Source organism: Hakea prostrata, chromosome 3 (genome assembly GCF_041222555.1).
Source record: "Hakea prostrata isolate BN-2017 chromosome 3, UWA_Hpros_2, whole genome shotgun sequence".
NCBI lineage: Eukaryota > Viridiplantae > Streptophyta > Magnoliopsida > Proteales > Proteaceae > Hakea > Hakea prostrata.
The window spans coordinates 18,594,728-18,613,823 of NC_142602.1; the positions used below are offsets into that span (position 1 = coordinate 18,594,728).

Below are 19,096 nucleotides of genomic sequence, written 5' to 3' on the forward strand. Positions count from 1 at the left end.
CAATAAAGCATCTTTTCAGCTGAAGTCCAACACTTGTATGTGAAGTGCCTCTTCATGAGGACATTATGTTTGGGCTATGTAGCTCGGCCCATGCACCTCTAAGTGAGGACTGGAACCAAGCGGGGACTAAAAAAAAGACCTTGGAGAAGCACCACCAAGCGATGACTAGCACCCCCAAAGTGGTGACCTAAAACAAGACCCCCGAGAAGTGACTTTAAGCGAGGACATTTGCGCCTCATAACGAGGACATTAAGCTCGACCTACACACTTATTAATGGGGACAAAAGCCTGGCCTATGCACCTCTTAACAAGTACATGAAGCCAGACCTAAGTGGCCAGGCCAGCGCGCCTCTTAACATGAACATTAAGCCCGAGCTAACTAGCTTGGACAACGTGCCTTTGAGTGAGGACTCGTAGTCCTAATAGAGACATAGGAAAAACCCCGAAAAAGTGCCTCTCAGTGAGGGCCATGGAAAAATTTTGCTTGAAATTGTCAAAATTTTGGGCAAAATGCTTGCACTTTTGCAAATCGACAACAAAATATAGAACATCTCGTTAGAATGAAATGTTTCGACCGAAGTGGTACGGAATTTCAGTCAAAACGACACAAAATTTTGTATCGGGTCGAAATGTTACATTATAGGTTATAAAATTAAAGCATTTCGAGTGGAACTTGTATTATTTTGACTCGATACTGCAGCGGAGATATCGACCCTAAACCTCATTTTTTCTCATTTCTCTTGGATTCTACTCCCATTTCACCTTATTTTAGCAACTCCTTTTTGCATTCCTTCTCAACTCTTGCTCCTCTATTGTTGGGTTTTAGAAAATCAAACAAGGTGAGTTAACAAAGTTCTCCATTTTTTATTTTTGTTTTGGTTATGGCTCGAATCAACTTAGATTTCTTTTAAATTAAAGTATGAAGTTAAGATTAAATTTTGCATATTGCTACTTCTTCTTCTTCTTCTTCTTTTTTTTTTTTTTTTTTTTTTTTCTTGTATTTAAAAACTATTTTTTAGAATATGTAAATTCCTAAAATACACATAATATACACTCATATATGAGCTTTAAATTGATGAATGTGAGACACCATCACTTCATCTATGCGGACAGGGGAGACCGAGACCGCAGAGAAGCGAGACAAAGGAGAGACGAGACCGAGAGAGGGAGACCGCCACACCGCCGAGACCGCCCCCGCCGCAACCACAAAACGAAACGAGGCCGAAGGGGGATCAACGTAAACACAAGACACCAGACAAAACACACAAGCAATCAACAAACCAACAAAGGCAAGACCCCAAAGAACAAAAGAAGCACAAGGGGGGAGCAGGAAAAAGGACCACAAGCGACACACCGAAACCAAAAGGACAAAACCGAAGGAGAACACGGGAGAGGAAGGGAGCAAGGGCACGAAAGGATGTAGAAGAGGAACCGACGAGTCGCAACATTACCACAACTGGATGTGAACTATGGATTAGATTTAGATATAAAGTCTAAAACCTTATGGTGTAAAATGAAGACATTAAGTTAGATAGTTGAGTGAATGTATTGATACTTATAGTGAAACAGAATACGATATCCACATTACAGTGCTAACCTGCATTCACAACATTGGTTTAAAGGCCAAAAGGCTAAATACCAAATTCAACCCCCGGGCCAAACCCACCGAGATGGGCCACCGAGATTACGCCAAAATTTTGGTAGTCTCGGAGTCTCGCCATCTGGTCGAGATCCCTTTATTGGTGGCGGTCTCGCCGGGCGAGATCTCCCACTATGGCTGTGATGGTGTTGAATCCGATTTTTTGTTGCTAATTATTAAATTTAATTGTTTAACAAATATTAAAATATTTTCAAAAATTATTTAAATATTTTTAAAAAAATACTAATTAATTTCTATTTATATTTAAATTTTTTGAGCTTATTATAATGATACTTAGTGTGTATTTTTTGTATTAGACACTCCCTTTGAAAGATGTTAGATATAACCCGGTAACATGGGAGGCCATTGACAGCTGATAAGGAAGAAGAATGAGTGCAATTATTGCAAGAAATAGCTAGGAGGAGGTGGGGCCACTAGATTGAAGGTGCATCTAGTTGGCGGAAGTATGGCAAAGGGTGCCTCCAGAGGTCAAGAAGGCAATGGCCTCTTACTTAGCTGGGGGAAAGCAAAAGAGGAAAAAGAAGAGAGCACAGAGGGAGGAGTTCGAAGATGCATGCCTAGATGACCTTCCAGAGCTAGGAGAGCAGTGATCCAGAGGAGCCAGGAAAGTATGGATGTGACCTTGACCTAAAGTCCGCACAGATGAGGAGGATAATGATGATAAGTAGGGAGCATGCTAGGATTGACGACATGAGGAGGCAGCAGAGGGCCATGGGTTGTGGGTCCTTTAGAGAGCCAATTGGTATGGGAGGCACAATCAGCTCCCAAGTCCATATGAATAGGAGTCAAAGCGTGAGGGATGAGATTTCTATCCCATGCACCCCAACAAGGGGTCAAGCTTTATCAGCACATCCTATGGATCCGGATCTTGAGATTCTTTGCAATGATTTGGCCCTATTTAGGAGGCCTGAGCAAAAGCAAAGAAAGTTGAAGCACTTGTGGGGGAGTGTAAAGGAGAAAGTAGGGATGGCTTTCTCCAAATGGGCTATGTACCATAGTATTCCAGCACATGCAGCCCAAGGGCCCTACTATAGGGATATAATTAAGGAGATAGGCAAGGCTAGGAATGGTGTATAGGGAACCACCCCACATGAGATATATTATGTCTATTTACCTAAGCATAAAGAGGACTTAAATGAGTACATTAATGGAATAAAACCCATGTGGGCTCATTATGGAGTGATTGTGATGGTTGATGGTTGGACTGGTCCCACTAGATAGTCCATCATCAATTTCATGTTGAATTGTGATGGGAGGACAATGTTCCTCAAGTTAGTAGATGCATCCAGTGAGAAGCAGTATGCAAAATACATTTACAAATTAATAAAGCAAGAGAGAATGTGATCCAAATTGTGATTGATAATGGCTCCAACTACAAGAAAGCTGGGCTGAAGATGATGCAAAACTCCAGGTATCATAACATGGTTATACATTTAGTACTAGTTTTAATTTTTAAATACATATTAGATTGCATATACATTTTATGACTTTATATAGATGCCCTGATGGCATATATAGGCTCTTTTGGACTCCATGTGCTGCTCACTGCATTGACCTAATGCTAAAGGACATGGGAAAGGTCAAGCTTGTGAAGAAGACCGTGGAGCAAGCCCAACAAGTTAGCACCTTCATCTATAACCACCTATGCATTAAAAATGATGAGGGACAAGTGTCAGGGTGACTTAGGGAGGCCAAGCATAGGCAGATTTACAACCAATTGGATAGCACTGTAGAGCTTTAAGAGTAAGAAGATTGGCCTTAGGAGCATGTTTGCATCAGAGTAGTGGTTTAACTGGGAGAGTTTTTCATCCATAGGAGGAAGGATAGCAAAGTTGATCATACTTGATGACGGTTTCTGGAATAATGTAAGGACAATGGTGACGACGCTTGAGCCTGTGGTGCACATGTTAAGGATGGTAGATCAATAGAGAAGACCTAATCTACCACATATATGGGCTGCAGTAGATAGGATAAAGCAACAAATTGCTGAGGTTTACCCACAAGGCAACAAGAAAATCCTCGACATCTTCCAAATTAGATGGGAGTCTATGTTGCAACATCCACTACATAAGGCTGGTGAGTTGTTATGTCTAGGAATCAATTTAATTTTCATCATATTATCACACTATTAAGTATTGACTATTCCCTCTAATTTTTTCTTTTTCTTACACAAGATTCTATCTAAATCCAAAGTACCATTACAAAGACATGCTTGGGATTAGGCAAGATTTGATAGATGCCATCCAAACTGTAGTGGAGAGCTTGGAATCGGATCCATATAAACATGCAATCATCCTTATGGAGGTGAGATTGTGCTTTGATATTCATAATTCATAGTTTTATACTAAGTTATTAAGTATTAACCTAGTTATTGTTCTTTTCTTTATATATTAGATGAAGGCATTTAGGAATGCCACTGGAAGCTTCAGTTGTTCCTAGCCATATCGGGACGAGAATTCACCCTTGAGGGCAAGTTAATTCATCATATATTTAATTATTTATATTATATCTTTAAGTTAGTTACTTAAGTATTGAAATGACTTAGAGTCTATGTTTGTTTGCAGCTGAATGGTAGTCGCAATTTGGACGTGACTCACCCCACTTGACTATGATTGCATGCAAAGTGCTCTCCTAGACATATTTTGCCACTGGTTGTGAGCGAAATTGGAGCACTTTCAACCTCATTCACTCAAAAAGGCGCAACCGATTGGGTATGAGTGTCTGAGGACTTTATCTACTTACAGAGCGTTTGAGGACCTTATCTACTTATACTATAATATTAGATTGAGGGAGGATCATATTAGACAGGGGATGAACAAAGAAAGTAATGTCATTGAGTTGGTCGACATATTTGAGATAGATGATGATGATAACGCAATAGTTGATTAGACCAGGGACAATAAAGAACCGATGCTGGATGGGGAGGGAGGTCATCCCGATAGACAAATTGCAGAGGATATGGGGGCTGATATGGCGGACTTCATGGCCTAGGAGGGGAGTGCACATGCAGCGCCCGCTTGTCCCTTCGTACCATACTATAGTGGATCTACCCAGAGTGAGGATTTGATTGCATGGTCCGACACTGGGGATGATGTACTTAGGCATCCCTCGACGATGACGTTGATGATGGCAACGACAACATGGGATGAGGAGGGTGTTTGACCTCATTATTAAGATTCAGCTGATCTCAGGGACAGACCAACACCACCACCACTACCAGCAGTACGTGAGAGTCAAGGAGGGGGAGGACGACAATCGAGATTCAAAGGTGAGAGTCAATTCACCCAAGCGACATAGGATTCAGATCATATTGGAGCTGCATCTTGAGGCAAAAATGTTTCACTGACACATTCGACAAAGGGAAAGGGGAACATCACAGATGGTACAGAGGACACACCATCACATGGGTTTTACCTTCTAGCTGATGCGAGGAGCTTAGTGGGCTCTATGAGATCGATGAGCATAGATGACTCTAGAGTCTCCACATCTAGAGGATCCGGATGGCATAGGCCCGTAGAGTTCTCATATGATACTATTGTGAAAAGTGATGGTTCTATTGGGTCGACTTATAGAGCTTATGATCATAGCTTTATGGTGTCCCTCCTACTGTCACCTATTTGAGTTAGTCCACTGAAAGCTTATTATCATTATGAAGCTTATGGTGTCCCCGCCCCTGCTGACGACCAAGGTGTTTCTTCATTTGTTGAGCAGATCTTCCACTCAATACCACAACCACCACTAGCCCTTCCATCTACAATTGAGCCAGTTCCTTCTCCGGAGATTCCTAACTTCCCACCACCAAGACATCTTAGGCATGTGGACGAGGCCATATACAGAGTTGTAGTTGTTTAGTTGAAAACTATATGGAGCAAACATCATGGGACATGTATTATCATTTGTATGGGGTGCAGAGGGAAGATGGAGACATGTATTAGGCATAGTACTTGGTAATATTCTCGATTTGTCTTATATATAATATATACTTGAATGTTACATTTTCAAAGGTTTTTTTGGTAAACTAGTAAACTAGTGGTTCCATTGTGTTTATTATGCTTGAAATAGGAAGGATGCAAGAATCCAGATCAATTTGAGTCCATATAAGGCTCGAAACTAAAGGTCGAAACTTCAGGAAAAAAAAAGGTCACTAGTTTCAAACCAAATTTTGGTTGAAACCTGGAAATCTCGCACTTTCCTTGGGTCGAAATCCAAGTTTTGACAGAAATTTCTTCATTGGCGAGGGCATAGCCAAGAACTATTCAAATAAATTGGCTTGATCGCCAAGGCATAATGCCTAAGGGCAAGGAGTACCCACAAGCTTTCCTGATCTATAGGCCATGACGCCTTGGCAATAAGCTTATAGACCACTAAACAGGAAGATTGGATATAGGCAAGGATCATTATTTAGGGCCAAGAAGAAGAGAAGATTCCATTCAAAAAGTTATGATAAAATACCCGGGCATAAAAGCCCGAACAGTGGTACATAAAAGAAAGTGGGTTTAATTCAAAGTGCCTACCCTTCTTCAAAACCCTCAAGGCACTAGGAAAAACAAAAGAGGCTATATGGACTTAGAAATGTTAGCAAGTGTTCGAGATGTTGAAGGAGAAGCTTATGTTACCCCCCATCTTGGCTCCACCTTCCCCTGGACAAGACTTGTTAGTACACCTAGCCACTTCCTTTGTTGCAGTTAGTGATGTGCTTTTGAAAGAAGAAGGAACTTCCCAAAATCCGGTTTACTTTATCAGTCATGTGCTTCTAGACGTAGAGACCCGGTATCCAGAAGTCGATAAACAAGCCCTGGCTTTAGTAATTGCATCCCGCAGTTGAGGCCCTATTTCAAGGCACACCCAACCATCATCTTAACCAACTTCTCGTTAAAAAAAATAATAAATAAAAAAATAAATAAAACATAAATTTGCATAGGCCATATTTGGCATGCCGCATGGTCACATGGGCAGTTGAGTTTCATCCTACAAGTTCGTGCTAATTTTATAGTAAAAAGCAACACATCAAGAGCAGGAGAAATGGAAGATCAACTAGGGGAAGAGACTTTGATTTTGTATGCAGATGGGTCGAGCAATTCCTTGGGAAGTGGAGCTGGATGTCATGCTAATTAGCCTGGAAGGATTCAAGATCTGCTATGCATTGTAGTTTGCCTTTCAAAGCCTCAAACAATGAGGCTGAGTACGAGGCACTTTCGGCCAGCTTAAGACTTGCTCGAGCAATAAGGGTTTGGGACTTAAGAGGTTCAAAGTGATTCACAATTGATTGTGAATCCGGTTCGAGACCTCCCCCCAAAGTGTTAAGGAAACAAGGCAGGAGCTCGGGAAAGGTTTGCACGGTCGATCCAAATAAAATTTACCAACACCATAAGACCAAGTAGGGTAGCCCGAAAATTACACCTCTAAACAAGGACCACAAAACCGGGTAAGGGAGCTCGGAAAATGCATCTCAAAATAAGGACTTACTCAACCAAGGTTGGCCAATGTAGAACCTCTAAACAAGGACAATTACACCTCCTAACAAGGACTTACTCGGCCAAGGTTGGCCAAAATTGCATCTCCAAGCAAGGACCAATATAGCCCAACCATGGCAGGTCAACGTAGCACCCTTGAACATGGACCAATGTGCCTCCTAGCAAGGACTTGACCGACCAAGGGAGGTTAGGAAACTACCAAGCTAATAGACATTGCATTGCTTATTGAGGACTCAATCATCGAGCTATCTTGCTCGGGGTCTTCCCATGTATATGCCCAACTGGCTCCATTAATAATGACTATTGGGCTTCCCCTACGGACAGTTGACGCCCCACCTAATATGCCTGATCAACAGAGCAATGGTGTAGCCTTGAACGCAGCTTCTCGACTTGAAGGCAGGAGATGATGTATTATAAACATTCAACCCGCCTGACTACTTAGGAAGCTAGGCATATGGAATGGGGGGGGGGCTCGTGTAGTGGTAAGGAACTAGGTCGAGCCACCCATGGTCAGGCTAGTCCACAACCAAGACCAGGCCCAACATAGCCGGGGCTAGAGGGACATAAGCTCGGCATACTCAATGAGCCAAAGATGTGACATAAGCTCGACGCAAAGGTTTGGAGACTCGAGCAAGAATTATAGAAGTAACATGAAAGTCCACCAAATAGGGACGAGTGGCATGCAAAGCATTCTATTCGCCCGACTATATACGAAGCTGAGCACATGGAATGGGAGGCTAACGTAGTGGTAAGAGACTAGGTCGGGCCATTGATGGTCAAGTTGGTGCACAATAAGACCAAGCTTGGCATATGGGCTAGAGGGGCCCAAGCTTGCCTTGACCGATCAAGCGAAGCTCTTGCGAGGGACTAAGTCAAATGGACGGTTAAGAAAATAACCACCCAATCTGCTGATGGCGAGATAATGGGGAGTACCTTTTGGGATGACGGCTCAATTAGAGCCAATTTAAGGAACTGCCATAAGTGGGGACATGCTCTCGAAGGAAACTAGAATCACATTTGACGGTCCAGATCAAGAAGTGGGCAAGATGCACGAGCTAAATGGTTTGAGGTAATGCCTATATAAACCAAGTCCTTGAGCCTCAATAGGTATTAGCAACTCTCTACTACTACTGCTGATGCTTTGAGAGCCTACCTTAAAGCCTTCATTTTTGTATTTAGACTGACTTGATCGTCGGAGGTGTTTCCCCGACCTACCCTAGGCCAGGACGCACTGACTCTTCTGTGAGCACAAGTCATCCAATTGATCGGACAGTGCATGCGTGTTCTAGATGCAATACTAGCAAAAGCACAAAATTGAGTCCGTAAAGAGTTAATCTAGCGTATTTTTGAGAAGTGAAGGGCTTCAAGGAGCTATGGTGAAACTTGATATAGCTAGAGATGTATATGCTGGTGTGGTGATTAGCATAAGAATGTAATTCCCAATTACAATTGGGTTACATCAAGCAATCAATCTTAACCCCTTATCTATTTGCACTTATAATAAATGATATAACTAGAGACATTCAAGATGAAGTTCCTTGCTGTATTTTTTTGGTTGGTGATACAGTTTTTGGTGGATAAGACAAGACCTTTAACCCCACGTTGGAGTCATAGAGATCAACCTTAAAATCAAAAAGGTTTTAGATAAATAGAACAAAGAAAAAATATACAACTATGAGATGTATAACTTTAATTGAGATTGGAAGTCTCAATATTCTCAATATTAATGCAAGGCTATTATCCCAGATAGGGGAGTTCTAGTATTTTGTTCTTTATTTTATTACTTTATTGTTTCCTATTACGCCCATGTTAATCATATATAATGAACAGAGTGGGGGATTCAACATTAAGATTGAGACTCTCAAGTATCCATAGAGGCTATCAGATCTCTCTTTCGTTTCTAGGTCATACTACAACTGTTAGTGAGGTGGAGAAAAATTGATGAGAAAGAGATTCCACAAAACAACTATTTTAGGTATCTAGCATTCAATCATAAGTAAAGAAGGTGATACAAAGGATGGTGGTTTTCATAAAATTAAAATAGGGTGGATAAAATGGAGAAGTGCATATGAAGTAATGTGGTTGTCATATTCCTTTGAATTTTAATGGAAAATTTAGCAAACATGCTCATCGAATCAATATAGGAAGGATAAAGTGGAGAAGTTTCCAGCATAGTGTGTGGTTGACAATTTGTCATATTCCTTTCAAGTTTAAAGGAAAATTCCATCGGACTCTCATGAGATTGCCTACAATATACGGTCTGGAATGTTGGGCACCTACGAACTTAAGTGTCAATTGATAAATTTAGTGTAGTAGAGATGAGGTTGTTGAGATGGATGTGTAGTTGAAACTAGGAGGGATAAAGTAAAGAAAGACCACAATATAATTAACAAGGGAGTGGCTTTGATACATGATGAATTACCAAAAAGTTGTTTGAGGTGGTATTACTATGTTCAACAAAGACCTAGGGATGCTCCTGTATAAATAAATATTTTGATTCAGATTGAGGGACCCTTAGTAGAAAGAGGTTGATGCAGCCTCAATTGAATGAGGGTTAGTTCTTCCAAGATTCTTAAAGAGATCCAACTGCAAAGGGGAGCTTTGGGTATTTCCAATGGTTGGATTTAAATAAAACTTCAAGGGATTGATATGCTGGTCCTAAAGAGGATATGGTGTGAAAATTGGCTAAATCTAATGGCTAGTTTGAGTCTTTGAGAGTCCTAAATTTGGTAAGAGTTTGAATCCTAGTTGGACTTCTATGGTTAATAGGTCTAGAGGATATGAGTGGAGCTATTACTTGGGGGGGGGGGGATGTAGATCAAATATGAGGGGTTGAATGTGAGGAATGCCCCTAAAGTATATATTCCAAGGCCCCAATAGGGTATTTAGACACCAGTAAGTCCATACTAAGAGGAAAAGAAATATAGAAATAAAACCAGACTATGAGGAAACATTCCTATTCTATTGGACCTCGTCCATGTTTCAATGAAAGGTTCCTCCAAGTTTGAGTCAATTCCAACAGTCAGTTTGCATAGATATGACTTGGAAAGTGGTGTCTAATGGAATCCAAGAAATCAAAGAAAAGCCGCAAACCTAGTTCCGAAGGCTTTTGCACAAGTGGAGTTCCCGGGGGGGGGGGTTTAGTTTTCCTACACAGTTTTACTCCAGCAATTTTTGCTGAGAGGCTGTCTCTATAACCCAAAAATTCAAGAAAAATAAAATAAAAGGTGAGACAGAAGGGGATGGGATATGCTGGCTGCTACTTACATGGCTGTAGGAACCTTGTTTAATTCTATGGAGATGTTGGACTGATCTGAAGGCAGGCTGGATCCACAGCTGTAGAGGAATCTCAGCTTGACTTTACTAGAAACCCTTTCACTTGAGCACCTGAAGATACCTTACTGCCGCTGGAGCATGTTATTCTCTGAGAACAACAATCAAATAGGCTGCAATAGCTGGTTTTTTTATATATTCTGAACTGTGTAGCTATTACATGTGATGGATGGCTATTTACAGCCTTATCAAATACTAGTTTCTAAATAAAATAAGAATCCTAGTTGTACTTTTACAACTTATCTGAATTTTAAAACAAACTCTAATTGAACTTGGCTTTTATTGTTCAATCCTTACAAGGACTCTATATCATCTATCAAGGTGCCAGTTTGGCCTTGCTAACCTGGTGGCCCTCATCTGCCATAATCCACCCTAAACCTGAACAGGGACTGGGCTCAAGATTTTGGCCCTGAGAGCTGGTCAATGCCAAAATATTCTAACCTTGATGGGCCTGGGTTTAGTGTTCGTTCTTGCCTGACCAGTCCTAACTCATCCCTGATATTTTGGCCTTGATCTCAAATGGACACGAAATCAACTTGCAAAGAGATTAAGAAAGGAAAATTTTCCAACATGTTATTTATTTTTAGGGTTAATGCTATCTAAATTTGTATTTTCTTTTAGGTTCAAACAATTGACTTTTTACATATTTATTAGGGCCCAAGGTTAAGAATAGGGCCAATCAGGGGATAGAGATAGGGACAGGGATAGGGTCAACCTGTCCCAAGTCCCGACCCAATCCAACAAGGGCAATTAAGGCGGAACTGCGCTTGGTTTAGCCCATTAGGGTTCAGGGTCAAGGACAAGAATTTTAGGTCCCAAGTCAAGGAATGGGCCTAGCTAAGAGTATTCAAGGTTGCGATTAGGATTTGAAAAGCCCAACCCAGCCCATCCTTGTTGCAGCCTTATCACTATAACAAGGACTAATTAAAAATAACATGCATCAACCTCAATAAGGACTAATGCATCAACTCTAATATGGACTAGAAGAAAGAGGGGGGGGGGGGAAAAAGAAGAAGATAACAAAGGAATTTTCATACACAACTCATGTACCGATTTTAATGTCTATTATATTGGCTGATGACAAAGGATACTCATCCAATGAAGGCCGAACACCCATATGACCCAATCCTATGCCTATTCTTAGGAAAAATAACCTTTGGGGCTGGATCTGCATCAGAGGTAGGCATAAAATTACCATAGCAGAGAACGTGAGGAATGACATGCACAGCTGATGACATGCATCATGTACATTTCAAATAGAGTAGACTAGAGAGCAACGATCCATATAGCCAACCCCATTTAGTTGGATAAGGCTATGATATTGCTTTCTTGGTTCAAGGACTTGGTTTTGGAGGCCAACTTGTTGGTGCAGGAAACTGAGTTAGTTAAAGATGTTTGGGGGGGGGGTGTTTGAAATCAACGTCAGATTTGGGTGAGAAGCATAATTTCACAATAAAATCCAGCGATATACTGAGACCTCACCAAGATATCTGAGATTTTAACTCGTAGGACATCTTGTCCCAAAAATCCCACAAAAAAAGGATGTTATGAAGATCTTGCCCTTGGTGAGTTGTTCTATTATGATTGTTGCTGTTCTTGTTGTATTTGCCATTTGAGGTAATCTCATGCTCCCTACTTAGCATTTGGGTTTGGATTGACTTATACTTTAAGCAGAATTGTCTTTCAATGAACAACAAAACAATACATACCATGACAAGAAACTGCAATAATGACGATACCTTGCTAAGAAGATAAAGAGTCCAAGTTAAGACTGAGCCGGTTGTTTCATGGCCAGCAACTAACATTGACAAAAGGTCATCTCGTAGTTGTTCACTTGAAACCTGCAATGTATGAAAACATCCTCTTAATTGTGAAGCAAAAAACAAAAGAAAAATGCTCGTCAATATAGGATCATATTTAAACAAAAACAGTTAATTTTAAGCCATAACTGGAAATATGAAGTCACGCATAGTAGTTAAGTGGGGTTTCCCCCCCTCCTTGTCTTCTATTTTTGATGAGGCATACTTGAAACTATATACTAGCTCTCAAATGTCTATTAATTAGAAGGCAGTCAATTCATAAACCACCACAATTACAAGAATTGACAAAGACCAATAGCTTTAAGATTCACGAACATCTTCAGCTACGCATCCAAACAAATGACCACTTGACTGGATCTTTCTTTTTTAGGGGGACTAACAGAATTCTGGAAATGCATGGTTTCTAAATATGAGTAGCATAACCAATCAGTGGAGAAGCTAGCAGACTCAAATAACTTCAACAAGTCTAACTAGTTGACTCCACTTCGCACCAGAATAGAATAATTTATTGGGCACGTTACCAAAGAGAATGTCCAGGTCCATCCCAACAGTTAACAGTAAATTTTCCAAAACCAGCATTGTCCATTATCTCGATCTTTAAATCATCCATAGGGCAAGGTCAAATGTACAGAAGTTCTATAAACAACCATCTCCAGAAAATGAATTTGCAACTGCATTGCGAGGTCTCAGAGTCCATGAGAATGAGATGCACATAACTTCCATTTTTTTTTTTTTTTTTCCCCTCATTTGGGGGGGTTTCCTATTGGGGGGCCCTTTTTTGTTTGCTCCTTTCCTTTTCCTTTCCCCCCCCCCCCCCGCCAAACCCCCCCAACCCCCCCCCCCCCCCCCCCCCCCCCCCCCCCCCCCCCCCCCCCCCCCCCCCCCCCCCCCCCCCCCCCCATTTCTCACAACTAAAGTTTTCCCTAATCAACTTTCAGTTATTATCACCCTTTCCTACTTATACAATTGTTTAGGAACAGCAATTCATATGGCCAAAAAAGACCTTATAAAGGCATGACCAATAAGTTCCTCAAAATTTTCAGATCTATATTCTGAAAATTACTCTAAAAATCCTACATGCATACTAAGTTACTAACTGCACAAGTCTCAAACAGCTCATTCCCTCCCACTAAGGTGCCTTTTTAACTTTCTGAGAGATGAAATTTTCAAACATCAAATGAACGACCAGAATATGTGATTGGAGAGACCAGCCAGAAGTTTAGATCCCTCTCAAGTCTTGTCAACTGCAACTGTTTTTGGAACATCAAAGCAAAAGAGATGAAGTGGTTTCATTAGTGAATTTGGAATTTGTGCTATAATAAGCTATTTCTGGGTTGCCAGGGCGCTGTAATGGGGCTAAGAATGGATGCTGTGGATTGGGTATTGATGGTTCAGTGTGGGCTACCTCCTCTGTTCTTTTATCATACCAAAAGAAGGCATAATAAAACTGAAGTCCCTTTCTAGATATTATGCAAAGCTGCATAAATGGGCATCCAAGTAAGTGTAATTATCACAAGAAAAATATCAAAGTCTGACATCAAGATTTAAAAAGCTGAAACATGAGTCAACTAGCAAAAAGCAGTGCTCATACCTCCTCTCTGCTGGCAAGCAAGAAACGAAGAATACTAGGATCTCTGTCATTCACATACTCCTCCCCATCAATCTTTTCTCCTTCTTTTTCCACAATCTCTTTGCATTTCTCCACTAGCTCTTCAACAGTTTTCCTGATAATGTCAACTGCTTTTTCTGCTTTTATTTGTCTAGGAGAAAGTTTGCATAATGCTTTGATCTGCAAGATGAACCCATAAAGAAAGGAGGAGTAAATAAGGTTTTAGTTTCATTTATGAAACAAAAGAGGGGTGGGGCAAGAGTATGGGAATAACCTGCCTTCCAGTACGGTAAAAGATCAGTTGAACGAGCCTCTGCTTCCTTCAATGCCGTATAAACTGCATCAATAACGGGACTCTCTGTATTGAGAGAATCGAAGTCGTAGTTAAATACTGACAAACCAATGACATCTAAAGTTAATTGAGAGAATTTGGCCTCCATATTCACTGGAGCACCACCGAGTGCATCAGATTGAAGCTTCTCCACCAATCTCTTGGCACATGTGCAGAATACTCTGTCAACAATTACAGATAAGTACTTTTTGTGAAGAGATGGAAGAACAGCCCTGCGTCGTGCCTGTCAAAATATTGATTTTCAGATAAAGAGCAAATTTCAACAAGAGGCAGCTCCACAGCTCTATGTTCAGATGTCAAGAATCTGTTAATACTTAAACTTGAAAACAACTGGCCTATATATAAGAAGTGTCCAGAACACTATAGTATAAATATGGACACGGAAGCATTTAAGTCAAGAAAACTCACATTGACATGTGATACACATACAAATATAACATGATATGCAAAACTGGAAACAGCGGGACGTAGAAGAAGTTCAGGATTCAATCATTATGGAATCTGAAAAGCTCCCAGTAATCATGTTTTTGGATGCATTGAATAAGTGATATCAAGCATAGATCCACTGAGTTTCATCTTGTTGATTCAACTAGAAATTCGATCATCATTGAACCATATGCAAGTTTCAATTTCAAACCCAGTTGATTAAAGTTGTCAAGGGCCGGGACAGAATCCAAGATCAAACCGGATCAGAATGGGTGGAAAAATCTCGGATTCATGAAATTGGAGATTCATCTTACACAAAACGGAACGAGATTATGGATGGGGTGAAACCGAGATTTCATGCTACTATAAGCGCAACATTTGCGCACAAAATCCGCGACCAAATAGTTTTGTTGGATGATTCCAAGATTTTATTCCACAACCAAACAGTTAATTTTATGAATTATGACTCCATAAATTTGAAATTCATAGATTTGAAGTCTCTAGATATTTGAAATCTCCATACTCATGTAACCAAACAGGCCCTAAGAGATTTCCTTAATTTGACAGCGCTGCTAACATTGTAATGCTCCACAACAATGTGGAAGTGAATAAATGTCAACCAATAGTGTTGCAAAGCAAACTAGCTTCCCCGTGAACCCCCCTTGTTGGAAAACTGGGTTCACTCTTTCTTTTTGAGATATGGCAACAGATTGAGCGAACTAAAATATAGGTGCATGGATGTTTAAGCTTCAAATTTAAACTACAGAATTGAGATTTGTAGGATTACCGTCCAAAGTGGGCCTTCGGCAATGGCAAAGCCGGAACCAAACAGGAACTCAGACACCTCAGACACAAGACCCTTGGCGTATTTGCTGCCATAATTCCTCAACACATACTTTGCTATAGCAGGATCACTCACCACCACAAAATTACGAGGCCCCGCGGCGAGGCGATAGATAGGTCCATATTCGTTCATCCATTTGTACAAAGGGAGGAAAAGGGCACCGCCCAGTAGGTCAGAGACATCTTCAAGCTTGGCACTGGCGACTGGTATGCCAGAATCATCACGGCGGTTGCTGAGGAACTGAGTAAGTGATGTGAGCCAGTCTGGGCTGACCCATGACCCATTACCGCCTGATTTCTTGCTGGTATCAACAGAAGCAGAAGAAGAAGAAGAGGAAGAGGAAGAGGAAGAGTCATCTCTGCTCAAGCAGGACGTAATGGGGAGAGAATGAAGAGGGTTTCTTGGAAGGAGAATAATGGGTCTGCGGAGGGGCTGCTGACTGGGGTTGCCAAAAGGGGAGAGAGAAACAATAGATAATGAAGAAGCCATGGAACAAATGAGCAACCAAGAAAGATTTCAATTAATTGCCATTGTGTTGAGTTGCAGAGCTGTCTTATTTCTGAGTCGAGTGTCACTCCCAATTCTTGCGCTCACAAGTTGAGTGTGAGTAACCAGTAGAGCGACTAGAGCGAGAACTGGGTATGTAACGTATGACCATTACAGGATTACAGGAGGAGGAGGAGGAATTAAGCATCACATTTGCATTTCCTGTTAAAGGATGAAATTCAGTTCTCTAAATTCTACTCTGTGTTGCAGGAATGGGTGATTTCCGTACCTTTCTTCCACATGGAAGGTTGCAAGCTTTGGCTGTGATCCATGTGGTTATGTTTTTTTTTGGGTCAAAGATCCATGTGGTTATTAACCAACCACACATATGGGATTTTTGTAGGGGGCGAGAGTTGGTGGTGATAAATGATAAGCCACACCCCCTCGTTACTTTGAAAAATAACAAGACAACCCACCGGGCACGAGTTTGGAATTCTCCAAGGAGGCTATCGCCTCAGAGAATCCACGTGTCTAAATTTAAATGTAAAGATTATGCTAAATCAAATTATTTTTCATCTAACTTTAAAACCCACACGCTTAAAATTTGACTAATATTAAAAAAAAAAAGTTAAAATTAAAAAGAAAAATAAAAACAAACATGTTGAAAGAAATTCCTCTTCAACATCTTCCACAATCTAGAAGAAAAAGAAGTTGAAAAGAGCCTTCTTGCATAAATTTTCAGGAAAATAATGATAATAATAATAATAAATTAATTAATTAAAATAAAAAAATAAAAGGTTAAATTTTAAATAGATTTACGTCTCAAAGAATGATTGGATTTAATGGAAAATAATCAAGATGAAGATGGAGTCAGCAAAGATAAGAAGCAAGGTGAGAAGATGTAGCTATAGATAATTTGGAAAGTGGAGGGAAACTTGGAAACTAAATCGAGTTTGAAGATAGTAGTTGGGTTTCATGGAGTGTGGGTTTCAAGTTGGATAAAAAATGACATGTTTTATTATAGTCTTTAGATTGTAATCAGACAAATGACATTCTCTCATTCTTTGAGAATTTATTGAGCACTCTATGGGCGATATCCTCCCTGCAGAGGATCCAAACATACCATACATCACCTATTGGGATAACATGGAGAAGATACACTCGAACAAGTTCTAAATTTGAACCAAGTCTAGGCTCAAAATTCTAAGTTGAAGCCGAGTCAAAATGGCCTTGGATTATGGTAAAAAATTTAGGTCAATGTTGAATATTTGACGTAGCTTGACCCAACTCTATCATCTTATAAAATACTTTTGGTAATTATAAACCAATAAATTGTAATTATGAATTATTTTATTGCTTTGTGGTTAGATTAGAATTAGAGTACTATAAGTTGAGGTTAGGGTCAAGATCAAGGCCGAGTGTTGTTTTTTTTTTTTTTTTTTTTTTTAACTGAATTTACAATTAAAATTAAGGGGGTACATCAGCCCATTTAGCATTTCTTTTGATGTTTTCCTAACGATCCTAAGAAACCATTTTTCCACATTTGGATTCACAAAAAGGCAAGGGCAAATTGTTAGTTTTTCTTAGGAGATTTACACAATGTGGCACCAACTCCATAGTCCAAGGTGTGGTTTGTGGCACAAGAAGGAGATTAAAAACAACTTGTTTAGTACACCATATTGCATCAACATGGCATTTCCTAAGTTGTACTTGACCAAACCCCTTCAAAATGTTGTGAATCTCACCTTCCACAAAGTGAACTAAGTTTGTCCATTCAAAGCTAATGGTGGGAAAAGAGTTACCTAGAAAGAACCTCAAATACTCACCTTGCCTTTTTTTAATCGTGGATTATGAACCCTTATAAACATTAAGATATTAGAATTAACACAAAGGTTGCTAATAATAGAATTATCATCAAAGCATGAGTCATTAGAACTAGATGATAGCACATCCAAACTCTCCCCTCCCCCCCCCCAAAAAAAAAATATAAATAAATAAATAAGGGGAGAGAAATGTTAATCTCTAATCCATAAGTTAACACAATGATCTACAAAGGGTCAAGAGAACATGTAGCAAACATAACTCTATTTCACATACTCTAGATTAGAAAAACAAGTATAATGATAACAAGAAATGTTCACTGTAATGAGGATCTGATAAGTAAATATAATGATCATGAACCAACCCGGTTGAACCATGGACAGTTCGGTTTATTCCGATTAGCACTGGAATGAGGAGTCAGTTTGGAAGTTCCTTGTTTGGAAGTTCCTTGAGTGTTAAGGAACTCAACAGTTATGGAAGGAATCGTGATCTCACAAGATTCGGGATAGGGCATCGTGCCTAAAAAGGAATCTACAACAGATTTAGATTAAAGGAAATAAACCTAAAGATGGTATGGTCACAGATGAGACTCATCAATCAATCCAACGGTCGAGAACAAAATGTAAAACCTATATAAGCCAGTGATCAATGTGGGGAAGAAGTAACTAAATCGCTTCACTCCATTATTTCTGCAACTTGCCAGAGCTCTTTGATGGCACTCTTATTGACTTAACCATCAAAGGAGGCTTCCCAACTTAACGGTTGGACAATTTCAGATGCATCAGGGTCCATCAAGGCCCAGCTCATAGAGCAAGTGTAAGTACAAATGAAGAGACTGATGAGCAAGAAATTCAATTCTGAGGCCAAGGGGTCTTGTAGTTCAGATATGTTTAATACACTCTTAATCCTCCTCTATCGGTGGTGGACTGTATAGGCTAGATGATAAATTGATAATACCTAATAGTTCTATTCCCATTAATAATAAAATTGAGTCTGGAGTTTTTGTGCCAAAAAGCCTCTTCAGCCCTATAAATCCAAGACAGCCACAAAGAATTGGTCTCATGGGATTCCCATTCTGGATTATTTCATTTTCTAAGGAAGAGCAGAGGTTAGAGATATTACCAAATACCTCCTTAGTCCATCCTCTTAAGGGTTGTGGACAGATTACTTTACTTGCCTTCAAAGGAACCACAAGAATCAAAAGCTCATACCAAGTCTACAAAATGATTGAAGTTTGGATGAAATTGCCAAGCTCTTAGGTAACCTAAGTG

At 40.1% G+C, this 19,096-nt stretch overlaps 1 protein-coding gene across 5 annotated transcripts in view; it reads right to left on the minus strand.

Moving 5' to 3' along the window:
• Positions 1–16,346, minus strand: part of LUT1 (Cytochrome P450 superfamily protein) — a 28,513-nt gene extending 12,167 nt beyond the window's left edge. For 4 of the 5 annotated variants that reach the window (XR_016172326.1, XR_016172324.1, XR_016172325.1 and 1 more), the window contains exons 1-4: positions 15,462–16,345; positions 14,175–14,471; positions 13,879–14,076; positions 12,207–12,308 (exon numbers count right to left, since the gene is read on the minus strand). Coding sequence is in view for 2 of the 5 variants with exons in the window: in XM_089149605.1 (XP_089005731.1) it covers positions 12,207–12,308; positions 13,879–14,076; positions 14,175–14,471; positions 15,462–16,007 (1,143 nt within the window). In the remaining 3 variants the exon portion in view is untranslated. Of the gene's footprint in view, positions 1–12,206; positions 12,309–13,878; positions 14,077–14,174; positions 14,472–15,461 lie in introns of all 5 variants that reach the window. The other variant, XM_089149606.1, reaches the window with a different exon arrangement.
• Positions 16,347–19,096: the final 2,750 nt, after the last annotated feature.